This window comes from Erpetoichthys calabaricus, chromosome 15, assembly GCF_900747795.2.
Source record: "Erpetoichthys calabaricus chromosome 15, fErpCal1.3, whole genome shotgun sequence".
Classification (NCBI taxonomy): domain Eukaryota; kingdom Metazoa; phylum Chordata; class Cladistia; order Polypteriformes; family Polypteridae; genus Erpetoichthys; species Erpetoichthys calabaricus.
The window spans coordinates 55,534,299-55,549,983 of NC_041408.2; the positions used below are offsets into that span (position 1 = coordinate 55,534,299).

The window sequence follows — 15,685 nt, forward strand, 5'->3', positions numbered from 1 at the left end:
AACTAATCTGTATGATTCTCATTCTTCCCTTTCTTTTTTGTTTTCCTCATTCTTTTCATAACCCTTTGCTCTTCTGTGTTCAATTTGTGTGTTCCCTTCTAGCTTTGTTCCTTTCACATCCTGAACTACAGAGGTATTCTGAATTATTTTCTCTTTTTCCAAGTTCTTATTTTACTTTCTGAATCACCTCTCTACCTTTTTTAGGGAGAATATCAACATTCTAAATGTTATTAACTCCCACTAATTTACAGTTGATTCATGTTCTTCCATAAGCGATTCCCACTGCTTATTTCTCTCATACCAGTAATTCAGTCCTGTGGCTGTACATTTTTATTCGTCATTTTCACAATCACTAGATCATTCTTACTTTTCATTGTTTACTGAGTTCTCAGTTTTTATTCTCTTATTCTAAGACATTTAGAAATATGTCTCTTTTTGCCATAATTTTAAATGTAATTTCTTTTAATTCAGCCTTCTCTATGGATTTGACCCCATAATCGTATCTCAGTATTAATTACTTGAGTGCCAGATTGACTCAACTGTAAGAAACATTTCTTAATGTGCAGATTGTGTGAAAATGACAGTGAATTGCTACCCTTTAGCACTCCACATTTTAATGCTGCCCATTGCTAATCATTAGTGGAGTGGAGTTTACTTCACCTTCAGTCTGATGAAGTTGGCAGAAATGTTCGGGAGCTTCACCAAACTCATCAAAATGCATTGAAGGCACAACAATAACCACAAACAAAACACAACCAATGGATCTGCTAAAAAAAAGTAGAACACACTGATTGTGGGTACTGATGGCCGTGCACCGGGTCCATATAAGAAAGGGGAGCGCAATATGACACAGAATCAAAACAAACTTCAAATCCTGTGGAATAATAAAAATATTTAATGGTATTTGCTAGACATTTCTGTCTTTTTGAAGAAAGGAAAAAATGCAAAGCTTTTATGCAAATAGATCCATTGGGCTTCTTTACAGGTTGTTTTGACCAGGCGCTGCGCCACGTGGCTAATTGCTTGACCCACACCCCTTTCCTTTATATCTAGGGTGTAAAAAGTTGGGGTTTTTTTTTTGTTTGTTTGTTTTTTAAAGGGGCTCCAGATTTGATGAGGTAAAAATATCTGGGGACTGACTACTTTATGTTATATAGGTAAAAAAATATGAAAGAACAGAATCGAATGCATTTGATGCATTTTATTTAGGGTCATTCTCAAGCTGTATTCCACTAAACAGAAGAGACTCAGCAGTAGCCAACTGTAATCTTAATAGGCCGTCAGTTATTAATCATACAGCAGTCTTATTTCTCACATCTTCAATACAACACTTACAAACCAGTAGGTATCCTTTGTTAAAAGTTCAGGGAATTTGAGAAATGCTGCATGTCCAAGTGCATTATCATTTTAACCATTACATTCAATTCAAATTCAAAATACTGAAAAATAAAGTCAAAATAAACTTCAGGCAATACTCTCGATTTAAAATGAAAATGAACGTGACACTACTATCCGCTAGCTAGCAGTGAGAAATGTTTGCGCCTCACCACAGCTTAAGCAAAAAAGAAAAGTAAGGTTGATAGAGAGGGCCGTCGTTTTCAAGAGAGTTGGAAAGTGGAGTATTTTTTTCACTGAAAGCCAAAACAATTGTGCTTGTTTCATGTATCAGAAGACTGTAGCTACTGTATTATGAAAGAGTTCAATGTAAAGAAGCTGTGGCCTACAGGAGGTGCTCCGCTTCCCAAAACCAGCACAGACAGATGCAGGACACAAGTTCAGCAACACATTTTTATTTTCCAGTGGGAAATGCTTCCCTTTTGTTTCTCACCTGCAGCACATTGCACAAGCACAATAAACAGCAGTAAATCACTTTCTTTTCTTCTTCATTTCTCTGTTGTCCACCTCCACTCTTCCTGGCAAGCTTTGTCCTCCTCTTCCTTCTGACTCTGGGTCCTGGAGCAGTGACAGCGGGTTCCTTTAATGCCGCACCCAGGAGCACTTCTCGTGGCCTATTAGTGTGATCCGGAAATACTTCCATGTGAGGTGGAAGTCCAGCGCAATAGGGTTGCGCAGCCCCTGCGGCACCACCTGGCAGCACTCGCGGAGTCCAACAGAGCTGTGCTGAACTCCAACTCCCATCATGCCCTTTTGGAATCTGTGGCACTGCTGCAATTCAAGGGGGGCTGCCATCTACCGCTAATCCCCTGAGCCTGCTCTCTCTGATGGTCCTTCCACTATAAAAGCGTCTCGGCCGGGTAAGGGCACCAGCCATCTGCCATAAGCATTACCAGACTCCTATCAGAGGTTCTTCAGCAGCCAGTGAGTGGACAAAGTAAAATGATTCAAAGCTGTTCTAGGCTCCCAGCAAAGACATTTCACACGAGCCAGGGAGACACAAGGAAAGAGTAAAAGAGCAGCTTATAAAGTGGCAATGCATAGAAAATCTTTTCCTGAGGGGGATTTTGTTAAAGATTATGTAATGAGGATGGTTGAAAACATTTGCCCAGGAAAGAAGCAAGAGTTTGCAAACGTCTACCTTGTTCACAACACCATTGCACAGAGAGTGGAGGAAATATCCTCAGACGTCAAAAGCAAATGTGTGAAAGTGGATGTAATTGTGATGAGGAAACCACTGATATAATGGACACTGCCCAAGGAATTGATGATGACATTGATGCAGGTACCACCTCATGGTACTAGTAGTGACAAGGACACTACCAAAATGCAAAACTAGAGCAGAATCAGTCACGAGGATAAGGAGAGAGCAATTGCCTGCGGCTGCCAATCCCTTATTTGGGTGTTGTCTTGCTGTAACCTCTCCAGTGCCACTGTTGTCACTTTCATTGGCACCAAAGTGGGTGATGCTGATTCACAATCGTTTTTGCTTCTTAACTAGACAGATGGATATTCTAGATAGAGAGATAGATACTCTATCTATCTATCTATCTATCTATCTATCTATCTATCTATCTATCTATCTATCTATCTATCTATCTATCTATCTATCTATCTATCTATCTATCTATCTATCTATCTATCTATTCATTCCTGAAGTTTAACTGACTTGGTGTTAGACTGCCATGATTAAGGTTGCAGTGTATTATTTTGATACAAAAATACGTGTTCTAAAATGAAGCGTTTTTCATAAATTTTAAAAATACCTCAACTGTTCTGGCAGCTTCCAATGGGGATGAAAGGCAACAAGGTCCATAGGTGAATGAAAAAGCCTTATGTTCACTTTGAAGCAGCAAAGGTTTCAATTTAAGAAAACATGAGTTTTGAGTTAAGGTGTCCTTTTTGATAATGAGTGTAAGCTAGAAATGATTATTTCATCACAGATTCTTGGAACTGTTTTTGTTGAGTTAAGAATACATTACCTGCTTGTCTGCTCATTGCGATCATCATGGGTGAAGTTTAAGACTTAAATAAGGAAGTTGATCGGCACAAAACCAAACGGGTATCTGAAGCTGCATAGAACAATTTTGACTTTTGAGAAAATGGTTTGAAAATGTGCATATCCAGGATGTAAACCTAAACTTAAAAGAGTTTATAGTTTCCATTGACTTCCTTGTTGTAATCACATACTTTAAAGTTATGGCTTGTAGCGTTTAGGGTGAACATGAATACTTGAATGGAAGGCCTACTGAAAGCAGACCAGTAAGTGTCGTGGCGAAAAATTGTCACCACGAGGCTTTTTACCTGAAATGAAGGCTATTAGGAAACTCAGGATAGGCAAATAGAGTCTATAGTTTTATTGTCCATTTTTAGTTTCTGTTTTGCTCATTTTTGATTGGTCTTCGGCTGGGCAGATGTTCCGTCTTCCATATTTGGTCACGCTTTTATCACTTCCCTTTTCCCTTGGCCTTCATGCTATTTTGTATTTATCGGTTGAAGCTAAGCTTTAATGAAAAAGAAATATAGCATGTACCTTTATTTAATTCTTTGCGTGGCAGGCCTGACTTGCATTAATATCTGCACTAAGATTAATGCTTATACAGTACAAGGGGGCTCCGCCCCCTGCTCGCTTTGCTCGCCTACCCCCGGCGTTGGGTATCCTGAAATACATTTGTCAAGCACGTTCGTTTTGGAGCCGTGCCCGCTTTGCCCGCGACATTTCAGACGCGCGTTGTAGGCGCCTGCGTTCATTGATTTTATCCAGGCGGGCTCGTGTTTGTATATCCGTCAGTCGAGCTGGTTCGTTTTGAACCCGTGCCTGCTTTGCTTCCGCGTTCGTTTTGAACCCGTGCCTGCTTTGCTTCCGCGTTCGTTTTGAACCCGTGCCTGCTTTGCTTCCACAGTTTCAGACGTGCGTTGTAGGCGCCTGCGTTCATTGATCTTATCCAGGTGGGCTCGTGTTTGTATCGTTGAGCTGTATTGTGTTGGAATCTGGTGTAAAGCGTTCAGCGGTTTGTACAATCCCAAGCAGCACATTATTCCTAACTTCACTCCGCAGTAGTGCCACTCACAATATGGCGGTGACACCTGCACCTTCCGTACTATGTCGGGTTTCACTATGCTGTGTGGGCGCCTTTGCCTTTCGTACTTTCCCGCACCTTCCGTACTATCTTTGTGGACCTGTGGGGCCTCCGTAGCCTCTTCCGTTTGAATCTGGGCTGCAGCGCAGAATCCTCTTTTTTGTGTGGCTGTGTCGTTAGTCGTTAGCTATGGGCGCGTTGTTGCTTCATTTCTCATTCACGTCAGTTGAGCTCTTTCGTTTTTGGGCCGTGACTCCTTTGTGCGCGGTGGATACGACTTCGCTTGCGGTGTATGAGACGTGCGCTGTACGCGCCTTCGCAGTACATCTCATGGTCCCATCGCCGTGTACCTGCGTCCATGCCATCCGGTTTACCATTCTCGGTTAGTAATATGGATATTTTTCTATATTTATTTATACTAATACATGAATACACTCATTTTATTTTTCATACATGACATCATCTTGACCTTGTATCAATGCCTTTGCTGTTTCTGCTGACTCACTATTCCAGCTGGTTTCTCGCATGCCTACCAGGACCATTTTTCCTGCATTTTATTACTGGTATCGTTCAACGGGTGTTTTTCTTATTCCCCCTTGTTTTTGTCCTCGGGCAGTTTCTGTACATCATTCTTTTCCTGTTCTATCCTTCCTTTTTTAAATTGGTAATTCTGCTCCAAGCTTAAAAATAATGCAATATGACTAATGTCTTTTATTTAACTATTTGCTTGACATATCTTTTTTGCTTGACATTCTAATTTATGCTAAATCTAATGCTTCAGAAGCTGTTAATTACTTTTATGGCTATTTATGCTAACATGCTATCTATGCTTAATATATAATTTTTTTCTATTCCATATAAGTCATCAGAGAAGTATTCTCTGTGAGCGACTACTTGTTGCCGAAAAGAAAAAAAACGTGTTCCCGATTGGTCATTGTTGAGGCCGGAGCCGGCCAATCCATCAGGCAACATCTGATGACACTTGAATGTGTGTTGTCACCTGCTGGGTGACTCTTATGAAAGCACATCAAGGGATGTGAGCTCCATAAAGTCCACAGTATAGTCACAAAGGGGCACCTTTTGTGCTAGTGAAGGGGCACATGCTTCTGACAACGAGTGAGGACCTTCTCTTGTTGTTGAACTATAATGGCACTAAGTAGGTAGTTTACTAGCAAACTGAGTATTAGACATATATATATAAATAAAAGACCTGTGCGTGTGAGTATGGAGCAGTCCGCTCTGCTCACACTCAACCACAGTCACTAGATGGTGCATGTATGCACATTTATATTTTTTTGGCACTTGCTACAAAAGATCTGTGTGCAGTAAACGCCGCCGTGCAACAATGATGTCGTGATAATGACACAGATGAAGAAGCACATTGAAACGAAGCAATCACTGCGGCTCAACAACGTGCAAGTGAAACACCTCAGCAACGGAGGGAAAGGCTTGATGTTTTCACTAAATACATTGTCTAGCTGGAGGTAATACATTAATAGGACTCCATTGCCAGTGATTCAACTAAGATATGGCATCACCAGTGTTGTCTTACGAAAGTCAGGTGGGCAGCAAGCACAGGTGGGTCCACATCCTCTACCCTAGGTAATTCTTAAGATTTAGCTGATACCTCTCCAAGTTCATCAATAAAGTAAAACTGCTAGGGAGACTTCAGGTTGTTTTCTTGTCCTGAAGACCACACGCTGCTATAGTAGTTGTATGAAGACCAGTAGCTCTTATGTAGAGTGGCAAGGTAGAACAATCTGTACTGGTGCTGCTTCATGGATCTGCTGTCGTGGGAGTGAATCATGTGCCTGGACAATGCCCGTGTGGAGTTTGCACATTCTCCTAGACTTAGAGGAGTAAAGCTAATTTGATGTGACAATTCCAGGTTAGCGTTAATGGGACTTTGCAAGGGCGCGTGTGTGTCATTCGTATCCTTTGATAGGCTGGAGCTGCTGTGGGAGAGTGACGGTACCAAGCTGGTTTTCTTTTAAAATGGCCAAATCTCACAATAACATATTTTTTTATTCCTTTTTAAAGCAACGTGGATGCACTGTTTTAGAACATTTAAGAAATTTCAAAATGCAGATTAATATTAAGATAACAATCTGGCATTTGGTAAGTTTAAGCCGTTCTTTTCATGTTTGAACCCTGGCTGGTACCCTTCAGGCCTGTTGTAAACTGAAAGAACAGACAAGGTGTTTTTAAAGTTTATTAAAAACATTCACTTTAATGCACAATTTCATGTGGCAAATTAATAAAAAACTTGAAAAATAGCAGCCTTAACCTTTAATGTGTTCTGGCCTTCATCAAACTGCATGTGGAGATGCAACTCTCTTCACAACAATGCAGGGGTTTATTTGCCCTCACCAGCTTCTTGCAGGGCAGTTTACAGTTCCTCACAGAGGTGCCCTGATGATTAGAATTAACTGTGCCCTGTCCGTCCTCCGTAATGTACATAAGAGTTTGAGAAATGGCACATAACTCCATCCTTTCAGGTGTACATGAAGGGGTGTAGGACGACGTCACCTGTACAATGAAATTCTTTCTTTGCTATTAACACCAAATACCAAAACCAACGTATAAAGATAAACATAAATAATAAGTAGCAGATACGTAGGTAATATGTAACATAGGCAGCATAAAATATAAAAACAGAATAGAAGTATAAAGTGTAATTGTGCAGGTAGGTGTGTGATGGACAAGTCAAATACAGTTGTGTGAGGTAGAAAGAATGAGGTGAACCACGGTTATAAACTCCAGTCAGTTATTTAGGAGTCTAATGGCCTTGGGTAAGAAAGAGATCTTTAGCCTGGAAGTCCTGCATTTCATACTTCTATACTGTACCTCCTGCCTGAGGGTAGAAGTGTGAACAGTTCGTGTTGGGGGTGGGTTGGGTCCCTGAGGATCGAGGCAGTTCTCCTGCGGACTCTGCAGTTGTAGATGCTCTGTAGAGAGGGCAGTGGGGTCCTGGTGATCTTCTCAGCAGTCTTTACCACTCTCTGCAGGTGTTTGCTCTCAACAGTGCAGCTGTAAAAGTTGCTGAGGATCTTAGTCGACATACCAAACTTCCTCAGCCTCCTCAAAAAAGTACAGTCCCTGCTGGGCCCTCTTGATAAGCTGTGTGGTGTTAAGTGTCCAAGTGAGGTCCTCACTGATGTAGACGCCCAGGTATTTAATGCTGCTCACCCTTCAAGCCCTCGGATGAACAGTGGCCAGTGAGGGCTCCTCTCCTTCCTCATGTCCACTATCATCTCCTTCGTCTTGTCTGTGTTGAGGGTGAGGTTGTTGTCCTCACACCATGATGCCAGACTGTTCACCTCCCTCCTGTAGGCCGTCTCATCCCCAATGGTGATACATCCTTTCACTGCGGTGTCGTCTGCGAACTTTAGGATGCTGTTATCTTTGTGGGAGGCGACACAGTTGTGGGTGAACAGGGTGTAGAGGATGGGGCTGAGGACACATCCCTGTGGGGTGCCTGTGTTTGTGATAATGGTGGCTGAAGTCCTATTACCAATCCTGATAGACTGGGGCCTGCCAGTCACAGAGGGTGGGGTGCAGGCCAAGTGCAGACAGTTTATGGGGGATAACCATGTTAAAGGTGGAGCTGAAGTCAACAAAGAGGATCCTGATGTAGGAGTCTTTGTTCTCCAGATGGTAGAGGGAATAATGTAGTGCAGCCGCGACGGCATCTGAGGTGGACCTATTGGGCCTATAGGCATGCTGCAGGGGGTCCAGAGTGTCCAGTATGCTGCTCTGAATGTGGGCCAGCACCACTCTGTCAAAACACTTGATGATGATTGGAGTGAGTGCTACCGGCCTGTAATCATTCAGGCAGGTGGGTGGGCTTGTTTTTAGCAAGGGGGACGATGATTGTAGTCTTAAAGCAGGATGGAACAATTCTCTGACTGAGGGAAAGGTTGAAAATGGAGCAGGGAACATCAGCCAGCTCGTTGGCACATGCTCTGAGAGCCTGCCCAGGGGTGTTGTCTGGTTCAACTGCCTTACGGGGGTTGATCTTCCTTAGGGCTTTGTGTACCTGACCTGAAGAGACCATTGGGGGGGGAGGGGAGGGGGGTTGGGTGGTCCAGGTGTATGTGTGCCTCCACTCTGTGCTGTTGCTGGATGTCTCAAAGCAGGTGAAGAAAGTGTTGAGATCATCCGGCAGACTGTCTGTGGAGCTGATTGTGCTAGTGGTGGTCCTGTAGTCTGTGATGTTCCGTAGGCCCTACCCCATACTTCCAGAGTCAGCAGTAGAATTGAAGCCCTCCAGCTTCTCTCTGTACTGCCTCTTGGCAGCTGTGATGGCTTTTCCTCGTCCGTACTTCGCAGCTTTGTACTCCGTCTCAGTGCCTGATCTAAATGCAAGAGAGCGGGCACGCAGCATGTGACGTACCTGACTGTTTATCCAGGGCTTCTAGTTGGGGAACTTCCAGACTGGTGTAGTGGGCACGATGTTGTCAATACAGGTGCTAATGTACCCAGTCATGTACTCAGCATAGTCCTATATGCTGATAGAAGAGTCCTCTAGAGTGGCTGCAACCCTAAACACATCCCAGTCTGTCTGAGCAAAACAGTCGTGCAGGGGGCTCTCAGTGTCTGGGGTCCAAAGTTTAACTTGCTTAATGATAGGGTTTGTGTGTTTCGGCCTTTGTCTGTAGGCTGGGTACAGGAACAGGGAGATGTGGTCTAAGTGTCCGAAGTGGGGGCAGGGTGCGGCCCTGTATGCACCGCGTACGTTGCTGTAAACATGATCCAGTGTGTTCTTCTCATGGGTGAGAATGTTCACGTGTTGGTGGTATTTAGGAAGTACAGTTGGTAAATTGCACCGATTAAAGTCGCCAGCTGCAATACAAACAGCATCGGGATGAGCCGTCTCTAAGGCGCTGATGATGTCATGGAGTTTGCCGAGTACTGCCGCGGAGGGATGTAAAGAGCGCCCCTTTAGCCTTACCGGAGGCTGCGGTACGGTCTCCTCGGTGCACGGAATGAGTCTGTAGTTGAACGGTGCATTCTGGGACTTTGTCTGAAAGCCAGGTCTCGGTGAAAATTAGAGCGCAGCCTTCTCTTATTTCCTGCTGCTCTGTAATCCTGGCTCTTAGCTCATCCAGTTTGTTTTCCAGTGACTGAACTTTGGCTAGGAAGAGGCTGGGTAGCGGTGGTCGGGTAGCGCGGGCCTAGCGTGGAGCCCACCACTCTTGCCTTGCTTGCGTCGCCGTCTCCGAAGCACTCTCCTAGGGTCAGCTTAGTCACTTGAGCTCGGTGCTACGGGCTCTTCCTGAGTGTGGTTGTGGTGTTGGCTGCAGGAGCGAACAATAAACTGTAGCTCAGATGGTATAAAACCTGTAAATTCCAGGAGACTGTGTGAGTAAGTAATGCCTGTCTGCTGTATGATAGTAGTGCAAAGCATCTGTGCTCTGTAGAGAAGGCGAAAAACACGAAACAAAACAAAAAACGGCATGGACTGGATCGAGCAAACACGTCTATAATAATAATAATTCATTACATTTATATAGGCCACAGAGCGCGCCATGGATGGCATTGTTGGCATGTCTTCTCATAAGGCCCTCGGGGAGTTGTATCTCTTGCTTGCTGCTGCTGGTTTGAGGTGGCAATAAAAGTTTTAAAAAGTGCATTTAACTGTTTCTGCTTTTCTTGCCAGCTGAGGAGGTGCAGTTGATCGGCCCTAGGAAGCCATGTACAGGAGTCGGGAGGTGTATGTGAGCGTGAACTAGCGCCAAGTGGTGAACAGGTAAGCGTGTGGTTAACTCCCTGGCTTAAAAGGGCACAGGACATGTGATAAGGGAATGAGTGTCCAGGTCCCTTGTCAGCTGGTCGCTAGAAGAATCTGTAAAAGCCTATCAGCAAGGAAGAAGGAGAGATGGGGCAAGAAAGGACAAGATGGGTGAAGGGTAGGATGTTCTGGGTTGTTTGGAGCCACGAGCCTGTTAAAGATTAAATGTGCTGGGAATGAAATACCCAGATGGAACTATAATTTGGTGGGTGCAATTTTCACTATATATTTTTTTTTGTTGCTTGATATACAGTATCTATTGTGCATTTTTAGCACTTTTTGGGACTGTTTTAGCCATTTGTTGCACCTTTTTGTCAAATTGTACCTCTGTGTCTGCCTCTCTTACTCCCTCTGACAAGGACCTTGACCTGGGGGGCTTGTCACTGCACATGTTAGGCACCTCACCAATGAGCTGCACCATTTCTCATGTTACGTGTGCAATACACTCTGTTTCCTCTGGCAAGACACTTTTCTGTCTTCTACACGCTGATAATATTCTTGGTTAAATATGCTGTTTAAAAAATCAAATTCAAATACAACCCAGAAAGCAGAAATTCATCAGCAGACATCTTCCCCCCCCCCCCCAGGCCATCCAATAAAGCACAAGAAAACATTTAACATTTTTGGCTTTTTATTGCAAAAAGATTACAGTCATTTTTTTGTTGTATATAAAGCACAAAATAGATATTTGTCACATTAAAATACAATTTTAATATTAACAAATATACAAGTAACATGGAAAAGACTATTAATGCTCCTTTTGTCTTTTTCAGACGAGGCTAATGCAGAAGCTGCTTTCCCGTGAAGCGTGTGCTCTTGTGGTGGACGTCGAGGCGCTCGCTGTGTTGTGACGCCACTGCTGCTGGATGGCTGGCCTCACGTGTTGCCCCATTTGGGGGGTGGGGATTGCGTTAGGCTTCCAGCTCCCTGATTGGCTGTGTTACATGTCCAGTTATTAAAGGAATTTATTGTTTGATATTTTGACTTGGATCGACTACTACCTGCAGAGGTGAGCATTGTGACATGGTGCAGTGAATGTTGATTTATGTTCAGGACATCTAACCAAACAATTTTAACACTGGTTATTTGTTAAGATATTAAAAAAAAAACAAAAAACAAAATATTTATAGACATATAGTCATTATATACTGTATAAAGAGTGAGGGAGCGAAATGGCATAGATGGTATATTTTTCCATACTGAAGCACAAAAGAGACTTTTTGATATTCACAGAACACTCGATTCTGTTCTCATTTACAAAGCAGGGGCTTCAATAAAGTTTTGTAAGGCTGCAGATTTTTCCTCCCACTGGAAAGTTTGGAAACAATGGAATAATCTGACGTGTAGGCCAGCATCACTCACCGGTGGCGTCAGAAGTGACCACTGGAAACGATTTATTTAAACTCGCCTACATCTTCATCCTAACGACAAGATATTGTATCTGGTTGGCTTCTAAAGTTTTAGGACAACGCCGACCAGCATCGGCCTTTCACAGAAGATCACCAAAGTCCTTGTTATTCAATTGCAGAAAGACGATCTTCATTTTGATGTTGTGTGTGCAGAATGCTTGGCCGTGATGACCAAACAAGCTATTTGTGTAAAAGTGTCTGCTGTCATCCTACTTTTATGAGCTGTTAACAATTACAGGAAACCACCATACTCAGTTTCTAGTATGCCGCGTTGTTGTTACTTGTCTATGTCCTAGTTGTCGTGTTCTCAACAGTCCTAACCATCTTCATAATGGCATCAGCATTTCTTAGAATGTTACAAAGCTCGTTATTTGAATGTCTGCGGCTGACGTGGTATCTTCGATTTTTTTTCCAGCACAGACGCCCTTTTAGTACTTCATTTCGGTTTGCGCTGTCAAGCCTCCTCATTCACTCACACTAGTGTGCTTCGGTGTGATCACATCAGACCTGATCGCCTTCATCTCCATTAATCTGACTACTTGCTTGTAAACGCTTCGTATCGTTAATACGCTGGGAACTCTGGGAAGTTTTTCAGTTAAATCGACTATTTTCTTAGTTTTAAAAGACATTTCTGTTTTGTTGGATTAAAGCCCAATTTTACTGGGGACCCTGCCTGGTAAGCACTGAAAAATTTTTTAAATATGATCGCTGTGTTTTCAGAGCAGGCTGTTTAACTGTTTAGTATGGAAGCCAAGCAAAGACGTACAGTGTAACTTTTTTTATTTCCTTGAGATAATGGAATCAGTTTCTCAAAGAAGTGCAATTCAATGTTTTTGTATGTTTGCACAAGGTAACAGAATAATTATCTTGAGATGTCAAGAAAACAAAAGTTTCTTTTCTGGACATGATGGAATAATTTTCTCAAGATCTCCCAAAAATTCCACTTTGTTTTCTTCAGATAACAGAATAGTTTTTTTGAGATCCTGAGAAAATGAAACTTTGTTTTCTTGAGATAACCAAACGATTTCTTTACGATAGCGAGATAACAGAATGTTTCCTGAAGCCTATAGCTTGTTGTTTAGCGTAACGGATGCCGTATGATGACTGGGTTGTGGGTCACTTAAGATCTTGTGTTTGAAGTGGACTCTGTTTTTGGACTAAGGGGGCCTTCTGCAGAGAAGACACAGGAGACCCCAATGAAGGGGACCAAATGACACGTGGCACATGGAGTGCTGTGATCAGCTCACAACAGGAGACGGAGGGTTTACCCAAAAATAATCAGGTCGGATCTCCGGAGTCGTGCCATTGCAGTTTGACACAAAACAACGTGAAGTAGACACCCACCGAATCAAACGACACAATTACACAGCTAGCAGAAACTCGCGATGCAGATGAGCTTCTGTTTGTGTGCGTATCGCACGAGTTTCCATCCGTTGCCGTCATTGCTGGCTTTCCAGTTATTGTCAAGTGTTAGCAAACTCAACAGAAGCACACGTTACGTTTCGTTTTCTGAAACTCTCAAGAAAAGGATACAAAAAATACTAATGATATTGCATTTCTTCAATAATTCCATTATCTCAACAAAGCAATTTAAAAAAAGAATGAAATGGCACAGCCCTGGCGTCTGTAGTTTTGACTCAGATAATTTGATTATATTAACTTCACTTTCTTTCTTTTTTTTTTGGGTGGTCCTACATTATTGGGCTATCGCAGTATATGTCTTAATAGTTCTGGTGAAGAAAATATAATATTTAAAACCATTGTCTGTCTACTTTTTATGGCATGGATGTTGGAAATATTCCACTGAGATTCTGGTCCATGTTGACATGATTGCCTCACACACTTTGTGCAGATTTGTCAGCTTCACACTCCAAAGGAGTTTCCTGCACTTGGATTTGCAGATGTAATGACAGAGAAGGTCCCTGAAGAATACAGAAGTTATTGTCATGGTCATGAAGCCAGTTTACTTGCCTGTTGCTTTGTGACATGGTGCATTACCATGGTGGAAGTAGTCCACTGCTTAATCCTTTAAATTCTGGGTGCCTGCTGCTCAATAATACTACTTTAAAGAATTACCTTTATTTAATTCCTTAATTATGTCAGTGCTTCCTGACACAAGTCGGGGTGAGTGTTTGGGCTCATCATCAAGATATAGATTCTATTCAAAATTGTGATGTACTATTCTTTTATTTACTACTAGCTGTAAAGTAGTAAAGTAATCAGCATAGACCTCAGTGTTAACGTTCGCAGTGCACCCTCTGTTGGAATATATTTCATAATGCATGTAGTAATAAAATTCATTGCATTTATCATTCCAACAGCTGGTGCATCTCAAACATTTGTAGCAAATGCATTACAATAAATGTGCTGCTTTGCCTAATTCAATGTATAGTTTTAATGTATGTTTTTTTATTTTTTACACAATTTAGTTAACCGGAGTTATTTTTAAAATTTTGGATTATAGATGTACATGTTGTCTCTTTGATGTTTCCATTCTATTCTTTATTCTTTCAGGTCCGGTAAAGTAAAATGTCAGCCTCGTATTCCTCAATGGAAAATGCGGATGAACGGTGACTGAAAAACGCTGATGGACACGGCAGAGGTTCAAGAGCCACTTAAGGGAACCAGCATGTCACGAAATTAATATGTGGCTTTTCTTAAGTTTTCATATCTTTAGTTAACACCTAATTCACAAATCAAAAAATAAACAAGCTAAGTATCTGATTACAATGAAAGCCTGCAGCCATTGTTGCCCCTCATGAACTGCATCAGAAGCAGCCCGGCACTCTCCACACGTGACCCCTCAGTTCTTTAACAATCAAGCTTTAGTTTAAGAAGCTTACCAGTAGAAGTTTGACAAGAGAAGACGCTAACTGCAATTCATGTTGTCCACTGTGTTTCTGTCTTTCATCGCAGAGCTCATGTTGGTGCTCCTCCTCACCGCCAGTCATTTTTTCAGAGATGTATCCCATCATCCTCATCTTCTACTGTCAGCCATTCTTGAATGCCAAAACCAGTTTTGCTGTTGTTTCCTCTAAAGAAAGCTGTTAACAGGCAAGTCATTCCGATGTTCAGAACAAACCCTAAACTAGAAAGCTTCCCAGGGGATACAGGATTTTTAACAAAGACAAATACACAATTGTCAGAAGACATTTTAACATTTTTTCTTCAGTGATTTTCTAGCTTTGCTTCCAGTAAGGTGAAAAGTCTATTAGCAAATAATACGTGACAGCATCTGTTGCTTGTTAGTTCCGTGGCTGTGAATTGAACTCCTGGCAAATGTTGTGAATAATTTTGGGAACAAACTTATAGAGGTTATCAAACTCGTCCACAAAAAAGGAATGTTCTTTGTCCGGATCGGTGGCAATGTATTCCAGTTCCTCCTGGGCTGCCCATGCAATCCCAATTGAATATGCAATCACACCTGTAACAACAAGAAATACACACAGCATACTGTTTAGAATGCAATTGGATTATATGCAAGTCTAGAAATGACAGGTGCATGCTGGGTTACAAAGGGCCTTCATTCATAAATCGGTGATCGATGACCTGGACTGTGCAGTTCTATAAAACAGACTGCTGTGTGCACGACACCACGGTCAGCTGGGGCTGCCAGAATGTTCGAGCTGCTCCACCCAGACAACCTCTAGATGGGTGGTGTTCCACCATTCCCATCATGGTAGTCCCCACATTACTTTCAGGCATTATCTGGATTGTTATTCTGTTCGGCACAAAATTCACCTTAAATTACATTTTCAGGGGACGAGAAGTTAGATTTTCCTAGCCCAGGGCAACAAATGAAATGCTGCATTGGTAGAAGACTCAAGGACATGAGTAGTACCTAATAAGAATAATTCTTTCAATTTATATAGCGCTTTCCTAGCTGCTCAAAGTGCTTTACACAGTGAGTATACAGCCACGTCAACCAGCTCTCATGTACAGCACCCACCTGGATGATGTGACGGCAGTCATTTTTGCGCCACACGTTAGCTGTTAGGTGGTGAAGT

At 42.4% G+C, this 15,685-nt stretch overlaps 1 protein-coding gene across 6 annotated transcripts in view; it reads right to left on the reverse strand.

The window, feature by feature from the left end:
* Window positions 1–10,879: 10,879 nt before the first annotated feature.
* Window positions 10,880–15,685, reverse strand: part of vit (vitrin) — a 166,863-nt gene continuing 162,057 nt past the window's right edge. For all 6 annotated transcript variants that reach the window (XM_051919377.1, XM_051919380.1, XM_051919379.1 and 3 more), the window contains one exon: window positions 10,880–15,102. In XM_051919377.1, the coding sequence (XP_051775337.1) occupies window positions 14,924–15,102 (179 nt within the window). In that variant the 3' untranslated portion in view covers window positions 10,880–14,923. The remainder of the gene's footprint in view (window positions 15,103–15,685) is intronic.